General features: G+C 39.0%; 1 protein-coding gene across 1 annotated transcript; it reads left to right on the top strand.

Moving 5' to 3' along the window:
- The first annotated feature begins 17 nt into the window (after positions 1-17).
- Positions 18-14240, top strand: LOC136278196 (nuclear mitotic apparatus protein 1-like). The gene is made up of 15 exons (XM_066161628.1): positions 18-166; positions 383-474; positions 1017-1105; positions 2293-2369; positions 3049-3232; positions 4285-4433; positions 5268-5391; positions 5628-5745; positions 5989-6094; positions 6879-7022; positions 7713-7803; positions 8981-9159; positions 9464-9534; positions 10471-10886; positions 11326-14240. Exons 1-15 carry the CDS (start codon positions 131-133, stop codon positions 13533-13535), a joined length of 4086 nt encoding a protein of 1361 aa, XP_066017725.1. The 5' UTR covers positions 18-130; the 3' UTR covers positions 13536-14240.
- Positions 14241-16854: the final 2614 nt, after the last annotated feature.

Genomic DNA, 16854 nt, shown 5'->3' with positions numbered 1-16854 from the left:
AAATCAACCGCCAAATCTTCTAAGCAGTTTACATTCTATTTTGCGGTTCGATTTGTGCGTTTTCTCGATCTTGCTTCTGTTTGGACTATTTTAACGTATTCTGCGGAGTAAGCTCCTTGGGAGTTCCAAAATGAATGAGGCCAGCTCCAAGTTTTTGTTGAACTGGGTGAGTAATCCGTTATTTTTCGCATTTCCAATGTACTAAAAGTGCTCGTAGCCAAATTAAAACTTCATTCGAGTTGTACATTCGTCAGCATACATTTCTCTTGATCTCTTCCCATTTGCAGAACTGACTGAAATATAAAGAAATTTTTACCATTTACAGCAAAATTAACGCAAATTATTCTTGTTTCATTTCCCGTCTTTGTTTGATAATTTACAGATCAATGCAAATGCTTCACGCGAAGAAGAGAAAATCGAGAACATTACGGATCCGGGAAGTAAAAACCTGTTGCTCAAGATTATACATCTAATGTAAGTACTAAGTATAAAAAAAATCTTCTCTCTATTTACCATTGCATCCACCAGCTATAAAAGACGAGGATCGGCGAGAGTCGGTGAAGCTACATGCATGTACATGTACGTTCGTTGGGAGGCGATTTGATCTTGTATTTTTCATGTTGCTTCCTCAATCTCCCCCAAATCCATGAATTGGCTTCGACAAATGAAACTCATTCGATACATTTGTTTATCCTTCACATTACTCATCGGTACATAGTTTTGATTTATGTGCGCTGTAATTATAAGTGACGGAAACCTGAGTCTGAAATTTGTTTTGTACCACACGTACACGTAGCTATTCACATTTTTCTGCATTCCCAAACAACACGGTTTGGTTACCAGTCTTTCCTCACAACAAGGCATTATTGTGTTGCCTATATTAATTTTGTTATGTTTTATTTCTTCTATTTTAAACGCCACCCAATTCTTTGCTTTCAAAATTTTGTGTTTGTTACTCTTTTCAATACTTCTGAACACCACTTAAATATCCCTGTCATCCATATTGTAACTGTTAGTGACAAGGAAACAGTCAAAGATCTTCCAGGTGGCAGTGATGAATTCCAACTTGAGCAAGTATTGTCACTGATTATCTCCTACCTAAAGGGTATGTAAGAGTCATAATTTGATTAAGTTTAAATCAAATATACAACTGGCAATTATGTTAAGGCATCCTGTTAATACTGTCACCAATGGGCCAAAACAAATTGCCATACAGGAGGCTGTATCACTGGGATAGGGTCAAATTTTATTTTTTATCACTTTGCAGTTTGCCCAAGAGAATGTTAAGGTCAAGATTTACTTTCCTTTAACATTTTAATAAATAAAGAAGGAGGGTTTCTTTCTTGGCTGTAAAGTAAAATCACTCTTTGATTAGGAAATGACAGAGAACAATGACAATGACATGTCACAGGCATTTTATTTTAAGTGCTAGTGGCTGTATTAAAGGGGTAAAGTTTTGAAGGACTCTACTATTTAGGATTTTAGAATGTTAATGAGGGTTTTTTTTTATAAGAAGGTGTATTCCTGTTTTGCCAGGACATAAAAAGTGGCTGTAATTTTTAGGTGACCAAATTACTGAGTTTGCAACAAAGCAGGGTTCTGCTGTATAAGCAGACCTGAAACTTGTGACCTGTATTATGTATTAACAAATTTTTTTTATAGCTACTATCTGCAATGGGTGGGGAAAGGTACATGTAGTTTGCACCCTCCCCTCACTCGGTGGTCCACAACCCTTCAATCAACATGATGAACAGAAACCTTGTAATTCATAATTAGAAAGTTACTCAAAAATTCCTCTTTTCCCAATCAATATTGCAAGAGGCTATGTATATGTAAATGTTGAAACAGGGGAGAGGGTTAGACAATTGAAAGTTGTAAAAAATCAATGGGTAGTAGAGCGTAGTAATGAGCTGAGATTTAACTTGGGTTGCTTTTGAAGACTGTTAATATTTGGAAAATATATTAAGGCTTGTGGAGAGAATGACCATGAGCAGAAAGCAGTGATGACCATATTTTACAAATTTTTGATGGCAGCAAATTTTTGATTACACATAGTTACTAACTTGTGCATAGACTGTCATTCTCACTTCAGCACCAGGGGCTTAGTCATAGGGGGGTCAGGCTTCGTGGCTGAAATGTGACATGGGCTTCTTCTCAGTGGGTCCCTGAGAAATTAATGATAAATATAATGAGATAATTTAGCACTTTTTCCCCCATTCATGTGAAATAAATGAAAAAAATTATTTAGTAAGCACATGAAAAAATTTCTGTGTTTAACTCTCTTCCTTTCAGGATTTCACCGCCAGGACTTTTACTCTGTTATAAATGAAGATTATCTCAGGAACAGAAATGAACTAGAAATAGCAAAGGTTGCTTGATTCCCTTTTTTTACTCTTATTATTTTTCATTCTTAGATGATCTTCTTAGATGAGTATATGAAATGTTATATGTTTGCTTGATAAACAAGTTTGGCAAATGAAAAAAAATGTCTCACCTATGATTGAACTGCTAAATTGTTTGTGTCCACCCAGGGGTTTCAATAAGAGTTGTTAACCAGTGGAATTTGCTGTCTACTGTATGTCAGCACAAATGACCACCTATTTTCTCTGAAAATAACAATGTTAGAGTGAGGATCAAACTTCCGGTAGCTGTCAACTTTATAATTTTTTCTGCCTTAAAAATTTTTTGAACTTCTTTCCACCCAATATTTACCAGGCTTGGCATGAGCTGTGAGACATTTTACCCTTTAACTCCCAGAAGTGATTAACTTGCAACTTCCCCCTATAATATCCGTACATTATCCAGCCACCAGGCAATGAGAATACTCAAACTTATCAGGAAGAAGTTGTTACCTTGATCTAACACCAAATTCTCATAACTTATTTACAAGGAATTGTGTGCCAGTTAGAGGGGAGAATTAACAATCAGATCTTGGGAGTGAAAGGGTTAAGACCTTGTGGATCACTAGAAGTTGTTTCAAACAGCATGTGTACTTGCAAGGTCAAAGGTCACAAAAATTTATACCCTCATGGTTTTCTTCTTCTACAGGTTATTACACTGTTACTTTGTGGAGCAACACAGTGTGATAATGTAGCTGTATTTGTGGATCAGATTACCAAAATGGATGTTGAAGATCAGTTCAGTTTTAAATTCCTGATTGAATCTGTGTTTACTGACATGGAACAAGGTTGTCTCACAGCTGAATCCTTTGCTAACATTTTAAGCAAACAAGGTGAGTTGTACATGAATGTAGCTTTACAGGAATTGAAATAACAGAGAGTAAAAAGAATGTGTGCAGCTAAAATAACGTGTTTCTTAGATAAAGTGCATCTTTTGTACTACATGAGATAGCCATGGTGAACATATTGGTCAATTGATGGACATATATGTGATATTAAAAATTATTCAATAAGAGGGCAAAGCAAATATTGTTTAATAATCCCAAGATGAAGTTAAAGTATTATTTAACAATATTTGCTGAGCCTAAGGTGAATAAAATAATGTTTCAGTTTGATTGCTCAAACAAGTGCTTTTGAATTCTGTTGTAAATTCATTCTGTTGTTGAAACCATTCTGTAAAGAAGGAAACATTTTGCATATCTTTTGTTACAATTCTCTTGATTACTCGTATCAATATAATCACCTCACACAAGGTGATTATAGTGAGATATGACGCAGTCCTGGACCAATCAGAGTGTATGCATCTTTATGATCAATGAAGCAATTACACTAATAGTATTATACTAAAACAGTTGGTAGTGTCAAAGGCATTCTCTGATTGGCTACTCACTCTAAGGATTTTTGCCCAAAATAATTGAAATTTCTTGCCAGATGAAATAAATTTAAATCACCTTTTTGTGCTGTAATGTCTCACTGTTTTAGAATAAACTAAAACAACTACAAGTTGTATTCACTTCAGTTTAGATGGCTACGTAGTAGTGGATATTTACCTTACTGCTTTGTGGCTCTGTACATGTAAATGTCCTCTGCTAGCCATCCCACTTGGGTGAACAATTGCCAAATAGGTAGAGGCAGATCCAGGAATTTTTGATAGGCAGAGTTGTTCAAACTTTGATTCAGAAAACATTTCTTCTTTGTTAATGGTTTTGTTTTTGTCTTTGTTTTTACAGCAGAGCCTAACAAGGGCTAAGAGTATTTCAAGATAACTTACAAAGTATAGAATAGATGGAAATTTTTGAATTGGTGCTGTGATACTTGGTGGAGAAAGTACCACTTCTAGATAACTTACTTGCCAACCATTTCATCTCACTTCTTTTTTTTGCAGTGAATTTAGTAGAAGGCCAAAAATTAGACCTTGATTCTGATCACATGCCATCACCTTTAACTGTCCAGTCACCAGTGGAGGCTTTTTTCACCAATTCCCCCTTAAAATCTCTTGTGGGGTCTCCACAGTTACGCAGCAAACAAAATCAGGTCAGTTTTCTTTATTCCATAACTTTATAATGATTCTGTTTTGATACTAAGTAACTAATGGGTTTTGAAAAAGATTGTTTGCAGCATCGCCTGCAAGTACAGGCACTCCCCATTGGGCAGGGAACAATATACAATCATGTAGAGGCCATTATCTTTGTATGTCTATGTGTTTTAAAGATTTTACTGCTCAGACCCCAGTTTTCTGAAGAGTAAAATCTGTGTTGAATACATGTAGTTTCTCTCCAGTGTCACATTCAAGTGAAGAGGACACAGTGTCTATGCTTGACATTTAGAGAAAAAGAAAGCAAAAAAAACAAAGAAACTTTTCCCTTAATATGTAACTGGGTAAGCTTAAGGAGTATAGTCTACTCGGAGCCAAGTGGTCCATGCAGCCGAAGCTGATCCCAGTTTTTGTAGCATTATGGGACTGGCAGTTTTCCTTCTCCCCCTGGATGGGTTGTCAGTCTATTGAAGTTTATCCCCCTTCCCTCCCAACATCTCATTACGTTCCTTTGACAGTTCGCCGGAACCTATCTTTGCATGTACTCCTGGGCAGAGGGAGGCACAGTTACAGTTTAGTGTCTTGCCAAGGGACAACATGATGACCGGCTAGAATCCTGCAGGAAAATAACCTGAAGAGAAATTAGTTTTCTTAATTAGAAGAAAAACTTCGCTTTAGAGTAATACCGACCGTGGACACCCGGGAAAAAGTCGAACTTTTGTCGTTTGCCCGTTTCCGATAACGTTCTGCTGAACCTATCTAACACTAAACCCATCTAATAGGTAAAATAAAGTTTCTGAAAACAATAAAATTACTTCCTTCGTCTTTGGCAGTTAATGCTGAACAAGTTGCAACAGAAAGTTACCAAGCTACAAGCCTCTTTAGACTCACAGGCTCATTTGCAAAGCGACTTAGAGGCTGAAGTTACAGAAAAGAACAAGGAGATTGATGCAAGAGGTAAAACAGAGCAGAGAAAACATCTAAAACTGACATTTTTAAAGAATTACACTGCGCACACTTTTTTTTTCTGGAAGAGAAGGCATGCTAGTCAGCAGTATATGAAGCTGGTCAAGTCTTTCACTAAACAACAGCACAAGGCCAAGTTGCTCGGAAGCCGGTAAAATGTCCGAAGTAAGGGTTTAAAGACCTGCGAAGTTTTTTTTGGCTTTAACGCGCCTTTTCTCCGTTTTTAGATGCCACAATCTTAAAATTGCGCAAAGAGGTCACAAAACTACTATCGTCAGCTGATGAATTGGAACTTATGAGGCACTTTAAAGATGAATACGAAAAGGCTAATAAAGAGAATGCCAGGTAACGATAGCAACGAATAGTAGAAGTCTCTCTTGTGTGATCTGTGGACCTTAACAGCAAATAATTTTAGGTCTCTTTTTCCCCAAGCAAGCAGGGTGAAGTGAATCTTGTGTTATGAGAAGTTTGTCTCGCAGCGAAGATGACCAACGCTTACTTTGTTTTCGCTTTTTTCGAATCAGAAACGAAGGGGGAACACGACCATTGTCAGGTAGCCATAAATCAATGCGCATTTCTTGTCTTTAGGTTGAAGCAGAAGGTGGTGGAACTGCAGACATTCAAGCAACAGTGTGGAGATCTTGAGCAGAGAGTTACCACTTTCATTCAAGAGAAGGAACAATTTGAAAAAGAGGTGAGGCTTTTTTTTTTTTTTTAATGCTGTAAAATAACAGAGGTGATTGCTGCGTTTGCTTTCGTTTTCTTCAAGTGTATTTATAATGTTTGAGCAAACTGAAAATTTTCGCCTAAATTGGGAAATTTCAAATTTTTAAATCCGTGTCAAAAAGTCTCTTTTTCACTTAGTTTTCCTTCAGTTGCTTGGGTTTCAATGTAACTTTTTCAATGCGCGGATGCCGATATTGTAATAGGTGGCCGTGCCGTAAGGCGAATCCCAGACACTAGAGCTAGTTCGCACCCTAAACAGGCGGTGGCCGACGGTAACCTGCTTTTTTTGAAACTCCTACAATTGACGCTTTGGTTTTTCTCTACCTAATCTAGCTAAATATCTTGCAAAGTGACTGCTTTACGTTTCTTATTATCGCTCAAGATAATCCTTCAAATGCGGTAATTAATTCTCGCTCAATTGGTTTATATATGTACGTCACTTGATCGAGTTAACCTGAGCCAAAATGGGGGAATGTTTGGTTGTATTCCTCGTGGTCATATTCCAAAGATGTTTAACTTTGTGTCCAGTGGGATGAAAGTCTTGCGATGCAAGTCATTTTTAGATGGGGGCGTGTTTTGCTTGTCTTACACACATGTAGGAAAAGACAGTCGTGGGCATATTCACTCTATTACAGACGTTTCCTTTCACGCACGGCCTGCTCGAGTCTCAGTTTCAACGATTTTGTTTCATAATATCGACTGAATGAGATTCTACACGCTCGCTAACTAAACAACACGACATTTACCGTTAGAGAGAAGAAACGGATCGTTTAAAATCCATTGTTGACCGCTACAAGAATAAGATTCATCACATGGAGTTTAGAACAGGCGAACTGGAGGCCACATTGAACAGGAAAGAACAGATGATTGCAACGCTTCAGAAAGATTTGGAGGAGGTAAGATCCACGCCGTTACACGATGTGAATTAATTTCATTTTCTCTCATTTGTCAAGGAAATAGATCTTCCTCCAACCCTAAGTCATAAACCAGAGGCAATCGACAAAAGTGTTGCCATAGGTAGAATCAGAAATAAAAATTGAAGCTTTTACCGCGTTGTTTTGCGAAGCAAGTCTGTTTGATTGGGAGGAGATTTGAGATTGAGAACTGAACCAAAAAGAGGAGATAAAAAAATATAAAAATTTAAAACTTTGAATGAAGAGGAAGCAGATAAGAGAGAGTCGTCACTGGACGAGCTGCCATTAAGACTTTCCAGTTATGTTCTCTCTTCCCTGTGGTACATGTAATTCTAGTTTTAGTCGTCTCAACCTCGTCTTTCTCTTTGCCGCGCAAAGATTCGTTGAGAACCATTTCATACGTCGTTCTTCACATGAGTCGAATTGACCTCAGGTTATTAATTTCATGTAAATAGCACGGAATCTCGTTGCTCAATTGATCTATTCGTTACTAATGGTTGTTTTAACAACCAATAAGAAGTCCGATGTAGGAAAATAAATTGAATTTGAATTTGACCGAGTTACTGGGCCATGGGAACGAGACCCACGTTGCAAAGGCAGGAAAAAAAAAAAGAGTTCTCTGTTCTGTAATCAAAAGATAATCATGGAAGCCATTTGTATTCTCTAACATAGGCGTTTAGTGCTGCATCAAAATCTGCTGAAATTAGGATGGAGAGGCAGAGGTCAAAGGCGCTTGATGATGAAGAGCTGAGGGGGAGTGAAGGTAACCATCATCACTAAACTGAAAATCATGCAAACAATATCATCCCTTGTGCATGTTTAAAAGTCATTTCTCAATATTCACAATCACCTCAAGCTTCATTTCTACCGTACCAAATCTTTCTTTTTCGCTTTTCTACCCTCCTGTTGTTTTTTCATGGACTTAAACACGATTTTTCTTTTGATCTCCGTGCTTTGAGAATACGTCCTTAATTATGGCCGGTCAGACAGCACCGTTGAGCAGGGGGATATCATTTTTAATCAGAACTACCCAAACTGATCACTCAGTTTATAAAGTTTGTCCAGTACCCTTGTAGAAGATTTAAATACATTTATGAAAACACACGGAAACCATCATTCTTGTTATTATTACTGTTTGCTGTAAGTTATTATCATTATTATCATTATTATTGTCACGAAATACTGTTAGAGGTATACCGGCATAAATTACCTGGCTATATAGAAGTGGCGCACATAGGCGCGTGCAATTGAACAATCACAATGAGCGCGCCACTAATGATTATATAACGATATGCGCATTCGGGATGTAGTCAGTTATCTCTGCGGTCTTTACATGAAACTGCTCGGTTCATGTTGAAGTAATAAATAGGCTCTTTAACCCAAACTTATTGTTACAATTATTATTACTATTTTCGTCAGTATCACTATTATTGTTTTATTGTTTCTTTTTAACATCATCATTATTATTGTCATCGTTCCAGTATTTTCAACTTAACGCTTAATATGATAGATCGTGAGTAAATGCTAGGGAGCACTCCTACTTGAACTTCCCGCTCTTGTTCGGGTCACAGAAGTTCTGTGATTGAGCTTCTCCGTAAGTTTCAGGTCAGGCTTCATAACCCCTTTTCCCGGTTACAAGAGATCGTTGTTTTAATTACAATGCGTAATCGCAGATTATATGTTGGTTTCCTTGTCATGAGAAAACGATAGAACTTGACTATTTTGAGCAACCTCAATTTTGTTTATTCTTTTCACGAAATTAACAAAATGGCTATCGCTAGACCACGGTTTGTTCTTTCTTTCAGATTTTATGTCAGTTTCCTTGTCGTGAGACAAACGATAGCTCTTAACTATTTTGAATAGCCTCAATTTTGTTTATTCTCATCACGAAGTTAACAAAATGGCTATTGCTAGACCGCTGTTTGTTGTTTCTTTCCAAGACGAATCACCAAGACGACATGCCCCATTGGCAGCTGTCAACATCGACAGCAGAGTAATTGAACTAGAACTGGAGAAAAATCGCTTGGAGTCGCGTCTGTCTACAGCAGTTAACCAAGAAGAATACCTGGCTTTAAAGGAGACTTTGGAGGACACCAAGAAAATGCAGACCTCTTACAAGGTATAATTCTCAGTTATGTTAAAAAAAAAATAAATAGTATTCCGGCCTTGTCAAGAGTAGCCGAGGGTTTCGAACGCCAGTGGTGCGCACAATTCGCGCGTAAACTACCATGCTGTCAGAATTTCTCGCTATGAGAGCAGCTGGATATAACATAAAGCCAACAATTTTTTAGTCAAGTGGAGGAAGTCGTCGATAAGAAAAGGGAAGAAATTAGGCAGTATTGTCTTGTACCGAGAAGCTTGGAGTGGCGAGGAAAAGGAGATAATTTGTTATTTATTTATTTCACCTATTTTTGCGTTTAAAGGAAGAGTACGTAACCGCCAGAAGCAGGATCCAAGAACTCGAAGATCAGCTGGCGGTCGAAGTTCATAAAAGGTAATGCTCAAGTATTTGGGTGAACTCAGTATGGAAGGCTTGAGGTCCGCCTAGGCATACTGCACTCACATAAAGATTTGATTTGACCTTATTTAGTCGAAGGAAAAGTGAAAACGGCAAGCTGATTGATCAGTCTATTACGAAAATAACTCGCGCTTATTCTTTTCAGTTGGAAGCAGCTACAGTAACAATCGTATTGTCTATGATCATGCACGGTTATATCCTAGCCTGCTTATTTGGCGGCCTTTTGGTGCACTTTAGAGCTTTGAGAGGCTAAGGCGCCAGAGCAAAGCACGTTGTTGCAATTGTTGTTGTTCTCGTAACTTCTCGTATCCGCCGACTTTATCTTCATCAAATGGCCGAAAAAGCATCACTTACGCAGGCTAGGTCAACCCTGGTAGTAAATACGTTTAGTCTTTGACTAGTTATTACACTTTCTGTTAAACGTAATTATCAACAGTCTTTTGATGATATTTTCTAATTTTACGCATTGATATTGATCAACCAAGGAAATATGCAAGAGCCGATTTATTACTAGCCTTTACCCACGCTTCATTAGTGTCGGTCGTGCATTAGAGCTGGTTAGTCGTGGAACTACTACAGTTTAGAGTTATCATCGATTGCCTATTCTTTCTTTGTTACGATCGACTTTTAGAGTCATTCGAGGTCTGTTTTCTGGTTTCTTTTGTACCTTGGTTGGTCCCTAATTTGCGCCAGCTTTTCGACTGGTCAGGTCCAAATCAAATGAAAGAGTAATCGTTGGTCATCAGTGGCAATTTTCCACGCATCGGACAGTTTGGTATGCTTTGCATGCCATTTTTGATTGTTCTGTCTTTGGTTTTACCACATGCAATTCTAAAAGTCTTTGTTTCTCTTCTTTCTCTAACTTTGATGTTAGGAGACATTATAAGTTCTCTATCTCATTCTTTCTGTTAGAGAACAAATGGACGAACAACTCAAGAATATACAGGAACATTGTTTCCGAGAGGTAGAAGAACTGAAGTCAGCTCTGTCGAGAGAACACTTGCTAAAAGCAGAACTTGCTAAAGAACTTGATATCAGAGAAAAGCGGCTGCAAGAGACGACTATTGAAGTACAAGCCTTGGCGAATTTGAAAGCAGGTTTGGAAGGCAGTCTTCAAACCAGCAATGCCCGTGCACATGACAACCAGTTAAAATATGACACAGAAATGAGTTTAATGAAAGAAGAGGTAGACGAACTCACCAAACAGCGGCAGCGATTGGAGGAAGAACTGGAGAATAGATTACAGAAGATTCAAGCTTTGGAAAAAGAAAGGGATCAAGTTAGAGAAACTTACGAGAAGATGCTAGCGGCCTTAAAAAGCGAATTGGGTGAGTTTATTTTGCGATTCTCGAACGGAAAGAAATAGGAAACAGTAACAATGTTTATTTAGAACCCTGCTGTGTGTTTGTTCTCTATGATGGAAGTTATCGTTTACCCTGTAATTAGGAGATTGCTTAGGGTTAGAACGAGCCCCTATCAATATAGCCACTTCTATGATACTTCGAGCAACCTTTTCTTGATAATTTCTGCTTTAAATTCCATCTTAATGTTGGAAACTGCAGCTGTACGAATCTCTTCGATGGTATTTCAAAAACAGCGTTATTTATCTTAAGTAATGAGGAAAATGTAACTGGCTAGCGATAACACTCTACTTGGTTGTTTTGGTCGGCTCTTACCGATAGTGCTGCCCGACTCAGGTGTTTTTCTAAACAGCCTTTCGCTCTTTCTGCGAACATTTCTAATCAATATATTTCCTTTCTTCAAAAGATTCCAAGATCGTTAGTATGGCGCAAGAAAAAGCCGCGGTTGCCTCTGAGTTCCGTACGAAAACTAACCAACTCGAGGAGGAGTACGAGGAGGTGAAGGAGGCCTTCGCTAACAAACAGAAATCCATGTTGGATGAAGCTGAAAGAAACGCCGCAAAAATCCAGGAGGCTTGCGACGCAGAGCGCACAGCTTGGAAAAAGAAATTTGATCAACTGTCAGAGGAAGTGATGAATACGCGAAGCGAAATGTTTGAAAACTCTAAGAGGCATTCAGACGAATTGATCGAAGTTCGAAAGAAAGCGCGAGTAGAAGTAGAAACGCTGGACGAAGAAGTGAGGAAAGCCAGAGAAGACAACGGTCATTTGGAGAATCAGCTTCTGAAATCTAAAAGCATCGTTGCTGAGCTAGAATTGGAAGTCAGTGGTTTCGAGACGACCAAGGAAGAATTGGAATTGGAGCGCAAGAAATGTGTTGAGCTGAGAGGCAAATGCGAGAGTTATGTTATTAGAGTAGAGGAGCTGGAAGCAAGTGTTGATTTGCTAAGGAAAGAAGCAGACACCGAGAAAGATCGAACAAGGAACGAGATACGTCAATTAGAAGAAGCCAAACAAACTGAGACGAACGCTGTGCAAGAGGAGGTTGAAAGCTTGAGGAAGGATTACAACGAATTAGAAACAAAGAGACAACAGGAGTATGAAGCACTCGAAAAATTGCAAAAGGATTACAGTGAGTTGGAAAAGAAAGGGAAAGAACAAATCGACAAGATTATCGAAGAGGAAAAAGAGACAAGAGATGGCTTGATAGTGCGCATAGCTGAGTTGGAAGCTAAATTTGGCGAAAAGGATAAACAAGTTGAAGAACTTGACTTGTTGTTGAAGGAAACGCTGGCGTCGAAAGAGGACGCAGTTAACGTGGTGAAAAATTCTGAAGTTAAGTGGGAAAGCAAAGAGAAGATACTACTGACGAAGATAGAGGAGCTTAAGCGTACTTCTAAAGGAATGAAGGAGACAGAGAAGGCGTTTGCAGAGCTGAAAGATCACATGCTGGAATTACAAGCTGAGAAAAATCAACTGGAGCAGAAAGTCGAGGAGGAAACTCTTATCAACAGACGGCTTGGCACAGAGGTACACTCTATGGAGGCACAGTTGGCTCATGCCGATAAACAAATACGAGAACTTAGACAAACTTCTGCTGAGTCCGAAAGTATTATAGAGTCGCTCCGAAGGAAGGCCACTGAAGGGGAAAGAGCGCAAATGTACGCTCGACAACAGTTTTTCGAAGAGGATAGCTCCACTGATTCTGACGAAGGCCCACCATTGAAGCTAGCGGATTTTGCAAGCTCTGTTAAGGGAAGCATGCAAGCGCCTACACTCCCGAGCAATGCTTGTAACCAGTTAAACAAATCTCTCAACACTCTGCACTCGGCCTCAAGTTCAAGCTTGAGGGCTGGAGTTCAGACTCGCGCCAGCCGCCGGCAGAGTGCTATTTACATGCGAGGTGACACCCCGCCTGAAAAACGCACTACAAACAGTGCTGCATACTTCATCCTGGGAGATGAGCTTGGACCAGAAATGGAAGATGCTGAAGTGGAGTATGACTGGAACCGACTGGCCGAGCTGCAGCGTCGGAATGCGTCGTGCCTGCCGCATCTACAGACATCTTACCCGGTAGAAACTCAAATGAACCCTGACTTCTCTGTGCAAGAAGATGTGCTTAAAACGGGAAGAATGTCTTTGGACGCGTCACTGGCCAAATCATTCAACACACGCAAAAGAAAATCGGTGGAAGGTGCGTCTAATCTGTTTAAACCAAAGAACAGCGAAAGACCGAGTATAGCAAAATCTAAGTCTGCCCCCAGCATTACTCCAGCTAAACAACCACGATCCCAGCGTATCGCCACGGCCATGCAGTCGGCACTTGGATCTCTTCGGTCCCGCTCAAACGAAAATCTTCCTAATGAAGCAGCTCCAGACGAAGGTTCCTCGCGAAGAGAAAGCCTCGCTTACAACATCGAAATAACGCCGCCAAAGAAAACGAAGACCTCGATTGCACGGCGTCGCACAATTACGCGGTCGACGGCGTCAAGTTGCCTGTTAGATGACAGCAGCAAACGCTTCTTAAAGAAGACAAAGTCCCAGAATCTGGTTGCAAGCACAGTTAAAGATAGAAAGCCGCTGAGACCGCGCGACTTGAAAAGAAATGCCAAATAACTCTGCAGAACTTGTAAGGAGAGCAAAGAGAATTGCATCGTTCGAAAGAGTTAAACCACACATCCAGTACGTGGTAAAAACAAATATGAAGGCTAACTGCATAATAATTTGGAGAGACGTTTTGGGAGTTTTCTTAAATTGGTCAAATAATTAATGAATCATGTTGAGCAATTGAAAAATTCATCACTTTCAATGAACATATGAAAACTGTTTAGTGTACCTTGCATAATCATGACAAGCACATGTTGTAGCCAACATACACACTATCTGATTTAAAAGTGTTGTAGCTAGATAAAATAGCGAGGTCATTTTTTCCTCAAGGAAATCAATCTGCATGTATTTAACTGTAGTTATTGTAGTTATAATTATTGTTTGGAAAATCACGTTTCATTAAGCAGGATAACGTTGACATTTAGCGAATCTTTGAATTTTGACGCATTTTGATTACTTTTAGGAAATCGAAATTGTTAAGACACGTCGAATCACTTGTCTTTCTGCAAGTTTTACGTAAATGTGAGTGCCATGTTTAGCTTTGCATTTACCAGATGAGACTTATGATTTTAATTTATCATGCAAATATTGCATAAGAGGAAACTCGGTTAGTGTTTCAAAATAATTTATACAGTTTTGTTTTGAAGGTTTGCAAACGAGTTTTAACAGGGATTTTTAATGTAGTAAGGGAAATTTTCATACGTTAGGGCACGATATCTGATTCGTTCACATGGTATTATAAATGTTTACACTTATCCTGTTTGTCTTTTTTAAATGGTTAAATTGAGCCCATAGGCACTTTGGAAGTTGGATACTTCTATGAGGCATAAAGAAAAAACTCCACATCCATATATGAACAAAGTGAAGCAGAAATAACAGAAAAGTGAACAAAGTTAGCAGCTCTAAGAGAAGTGGAGTTTTAGAGAGTAATTGGTCGAACACCTAGTCTCCATCGCAGCCGTTCTCAGACTCGTCACGCAACGCTCCTTCTCAAAGAAAGTTCGTTGAGCAGGAGTGTTGATGAGTTTGAGAACGGCTCTGGAGGAGAATAACGAACGCCGAGCGCATAGCCGATTTGAAAATCGGGTACGATTACCCTTGCATGGTGCAACATGTCCTTTTGCGTTTAATGGGGTCTAACAAAATGCGAGAAACGCAGACATGAAGTATTTCATTTCACGAAAAGTACCTTATTTCATACAAAAGACTATTACCCAACCCTCAGAGCCCTCCAAAAGTCTTAATGGAAAGGCTGAGAGGCGTCAACGGATAATGAGACGATGCCACCACTACATTGGGGACTGGTCATCTGATATTTATTTGTTCGCCCCGAGGCCCAGTAGTAATCTTAGGGTTTCCCTCTATTGGCGGTCAATTTTATTTCCTTCCCTTTTATACTCTGTTAGAGACGACCGATTCATCCCGAAAACCACGTGATTCATCCCCAAATCCTCCGCGCCCCACTGATTCCCAAGCGACAGATAATGGTTGTTCACTCACCACTTTTGTCCCGTTGAGTTCGACATTTGCAATTTCTTGGCAAATTTTCGTTGTTCTTGTAAATTCTTTTGAGCTTTTCTTGCGTTTTGGTGCTTAACTTTTAGGGCTTTTTTCTTTCAAAACTGAATTGCGGACCGCTTTACAAGCTCGTCTTCCAGTTCATGCGGAATGGAAAATATTTTTGAATTTTATTGGTGTGTACATAACTCAGGATTTTGCGAGCGTTACTTTAAACTATGCTTACGTTTCCAGTTATACCATTTTACATAGTTAAACTATTTGAACCACTTCAGCTGGTTAGAACATTTAGAGTAGCTGGATCATTTTATCATAGTTGGATCATATTGAACAGTTGGACTATTTTATCTAGCTGGACCATTTTAACCTTTTCAGGCCTTATTGACCGGTTAGGCCATTTTATCTTCATGGACCAGTTTATACGGTTGCATCATTTTAGCAGGTTGGACCATTTTCAGTCAGTTAAGCTAATTGGACCATTTTATCTATTAGACTATTTCAACCGGTTGGATCATTTTGTCGAGTTCGCCCATTTCAACGGATCCATAACATGACTATAAATTCTTATTGTTTAGGCTATTTTAAAACAGGAAGGTCATTTTAACCCAATTCACCTTTTGGGCATTAGTTTTTACGTGCAGTGTCACGTGACTTTTGATGTAAACAAACCCCGAAAGTTCGGACATTGAGTCGAGCTCGCAGCACATGTGTCCAAATTTCGACTTTGGAAATTTTTCTTAAATAAGTACCCACTTCCAAATAAGAAACATTTCTTCTCTCAAAATTGGCATCTTTCTTTTATCATTTATTTGATCGTGTGTCAAGCAAGTTGTCATTTCGCTGCCGTTGAAGCAGATGCGAAGAATGTTACAGGACGCGTTGTGGCATGGAATAATCGAACTACTTCTGCGTACAGTGATGTATCTGATCAGGTATTTTTGGGCAAGCTCGACTCAATGTCCGAACTTTCGGGTTTGGTTACATCAAAAGTCACGTGACACTACACGTGAAATCTAAAGCCCAAAAGGTAAATACGCGAATTTGTTAATACTGAGGTCAGAATGGACGCTGGGATTGGCCAACCCAGTACTAGGTCTCTAAAGTATCCATCCATTGTATCTATCCATTGTATCCATGATCTGCCGAGGAGATCATTGATCTGTGTGGGCAGGTGAAAATGACCGTAGATATCGGTGCAAGGCACAAATTTTAAGGAAAACCTTTCATTTCCATCCCGATTTAGGTAGACCTTTAGGACCTCAAATGAAAACTGTTTATTCCGAAGATTAATTATATAGGTATAATGTAGACCAGTTGAATAGGTTTAACTTTTTATCTGGTTAGACCATTTCAAAAACCGAGTGAACAATTTTGATTGGTTGGATCGTTTCTAAAGGTTGGACAAATTTAGCTAGTGAAACCATTTTTACAGGTTAGAACACACATGCTAGTTAGACCATTTGGATTATATCGGACCGTTTTAAGTGGTTGGACCTCAAGTCTAATAAGACCGTTTTGAGCGGTTGAAATATCTCATCTAGTTAGAACCTGGTATCAGGGTGTGTCATTATATTTATAAGACCATTTGAAATGGTCAATCTGTTTTAATCAGTTTAATTAAATCATTTCATCTATAGTAATTAGACCATTCAAATGTTTGCAGCTTCTAAACTTTTCTCTTAAGAACATTCACAAAATTTAAACAATTCGGGAATTTAGTTGGTGTCCGCTGAGGTCTTCCTTTCTGGTCACAAATACCACTCACTACGTTGTCATGTTTAGCGCTCATGCCCATCGATCGAAAACTTTT

This window comes from Pocillopora verrucosa, chromosome 14, assembly GCF_036669915.1.
Source record: "Pocillopora verrucosa isolate sample1 chromosome 14, ASM3666991v2, whole genome shotgun sequence".
Taxonomy (NCBI): Eukaryota; Metazoa; Cnidaria; class Anthozoa; order Scleractinia; family Pocilloporidae; genus Pocillopora; species Pocillopora verrucosa.
Note: the sequence above shows the minus strand (reverse complement) of the source record. Positions and strands in the feature narration are given on the sequence as shown.

Bases quoted from the DNA above. Each gene is read 5' to 3' on its own strand.
- LOC136278196 (XM_066161628.1), top strand. From the start codon at position 131: ATGAATGAGGCCAGCTCCAAGTTTTTGTTGAACTGG. The intron at 4,434-5,267 runs GTCAGTTTTCTT...CGTCTTTGGCAG, and splicing joins TACGCAGCAAACAAAATCAG to TTAATGCTGAACAAGTTGCA. The intron at 9,160-9,463 runs GTATAATTCTCA...TTGCGTTTAAAG, and splicing joins AAATGCAGACCTCTTACAAG to GAAGAGTACGTAACCGCCAG.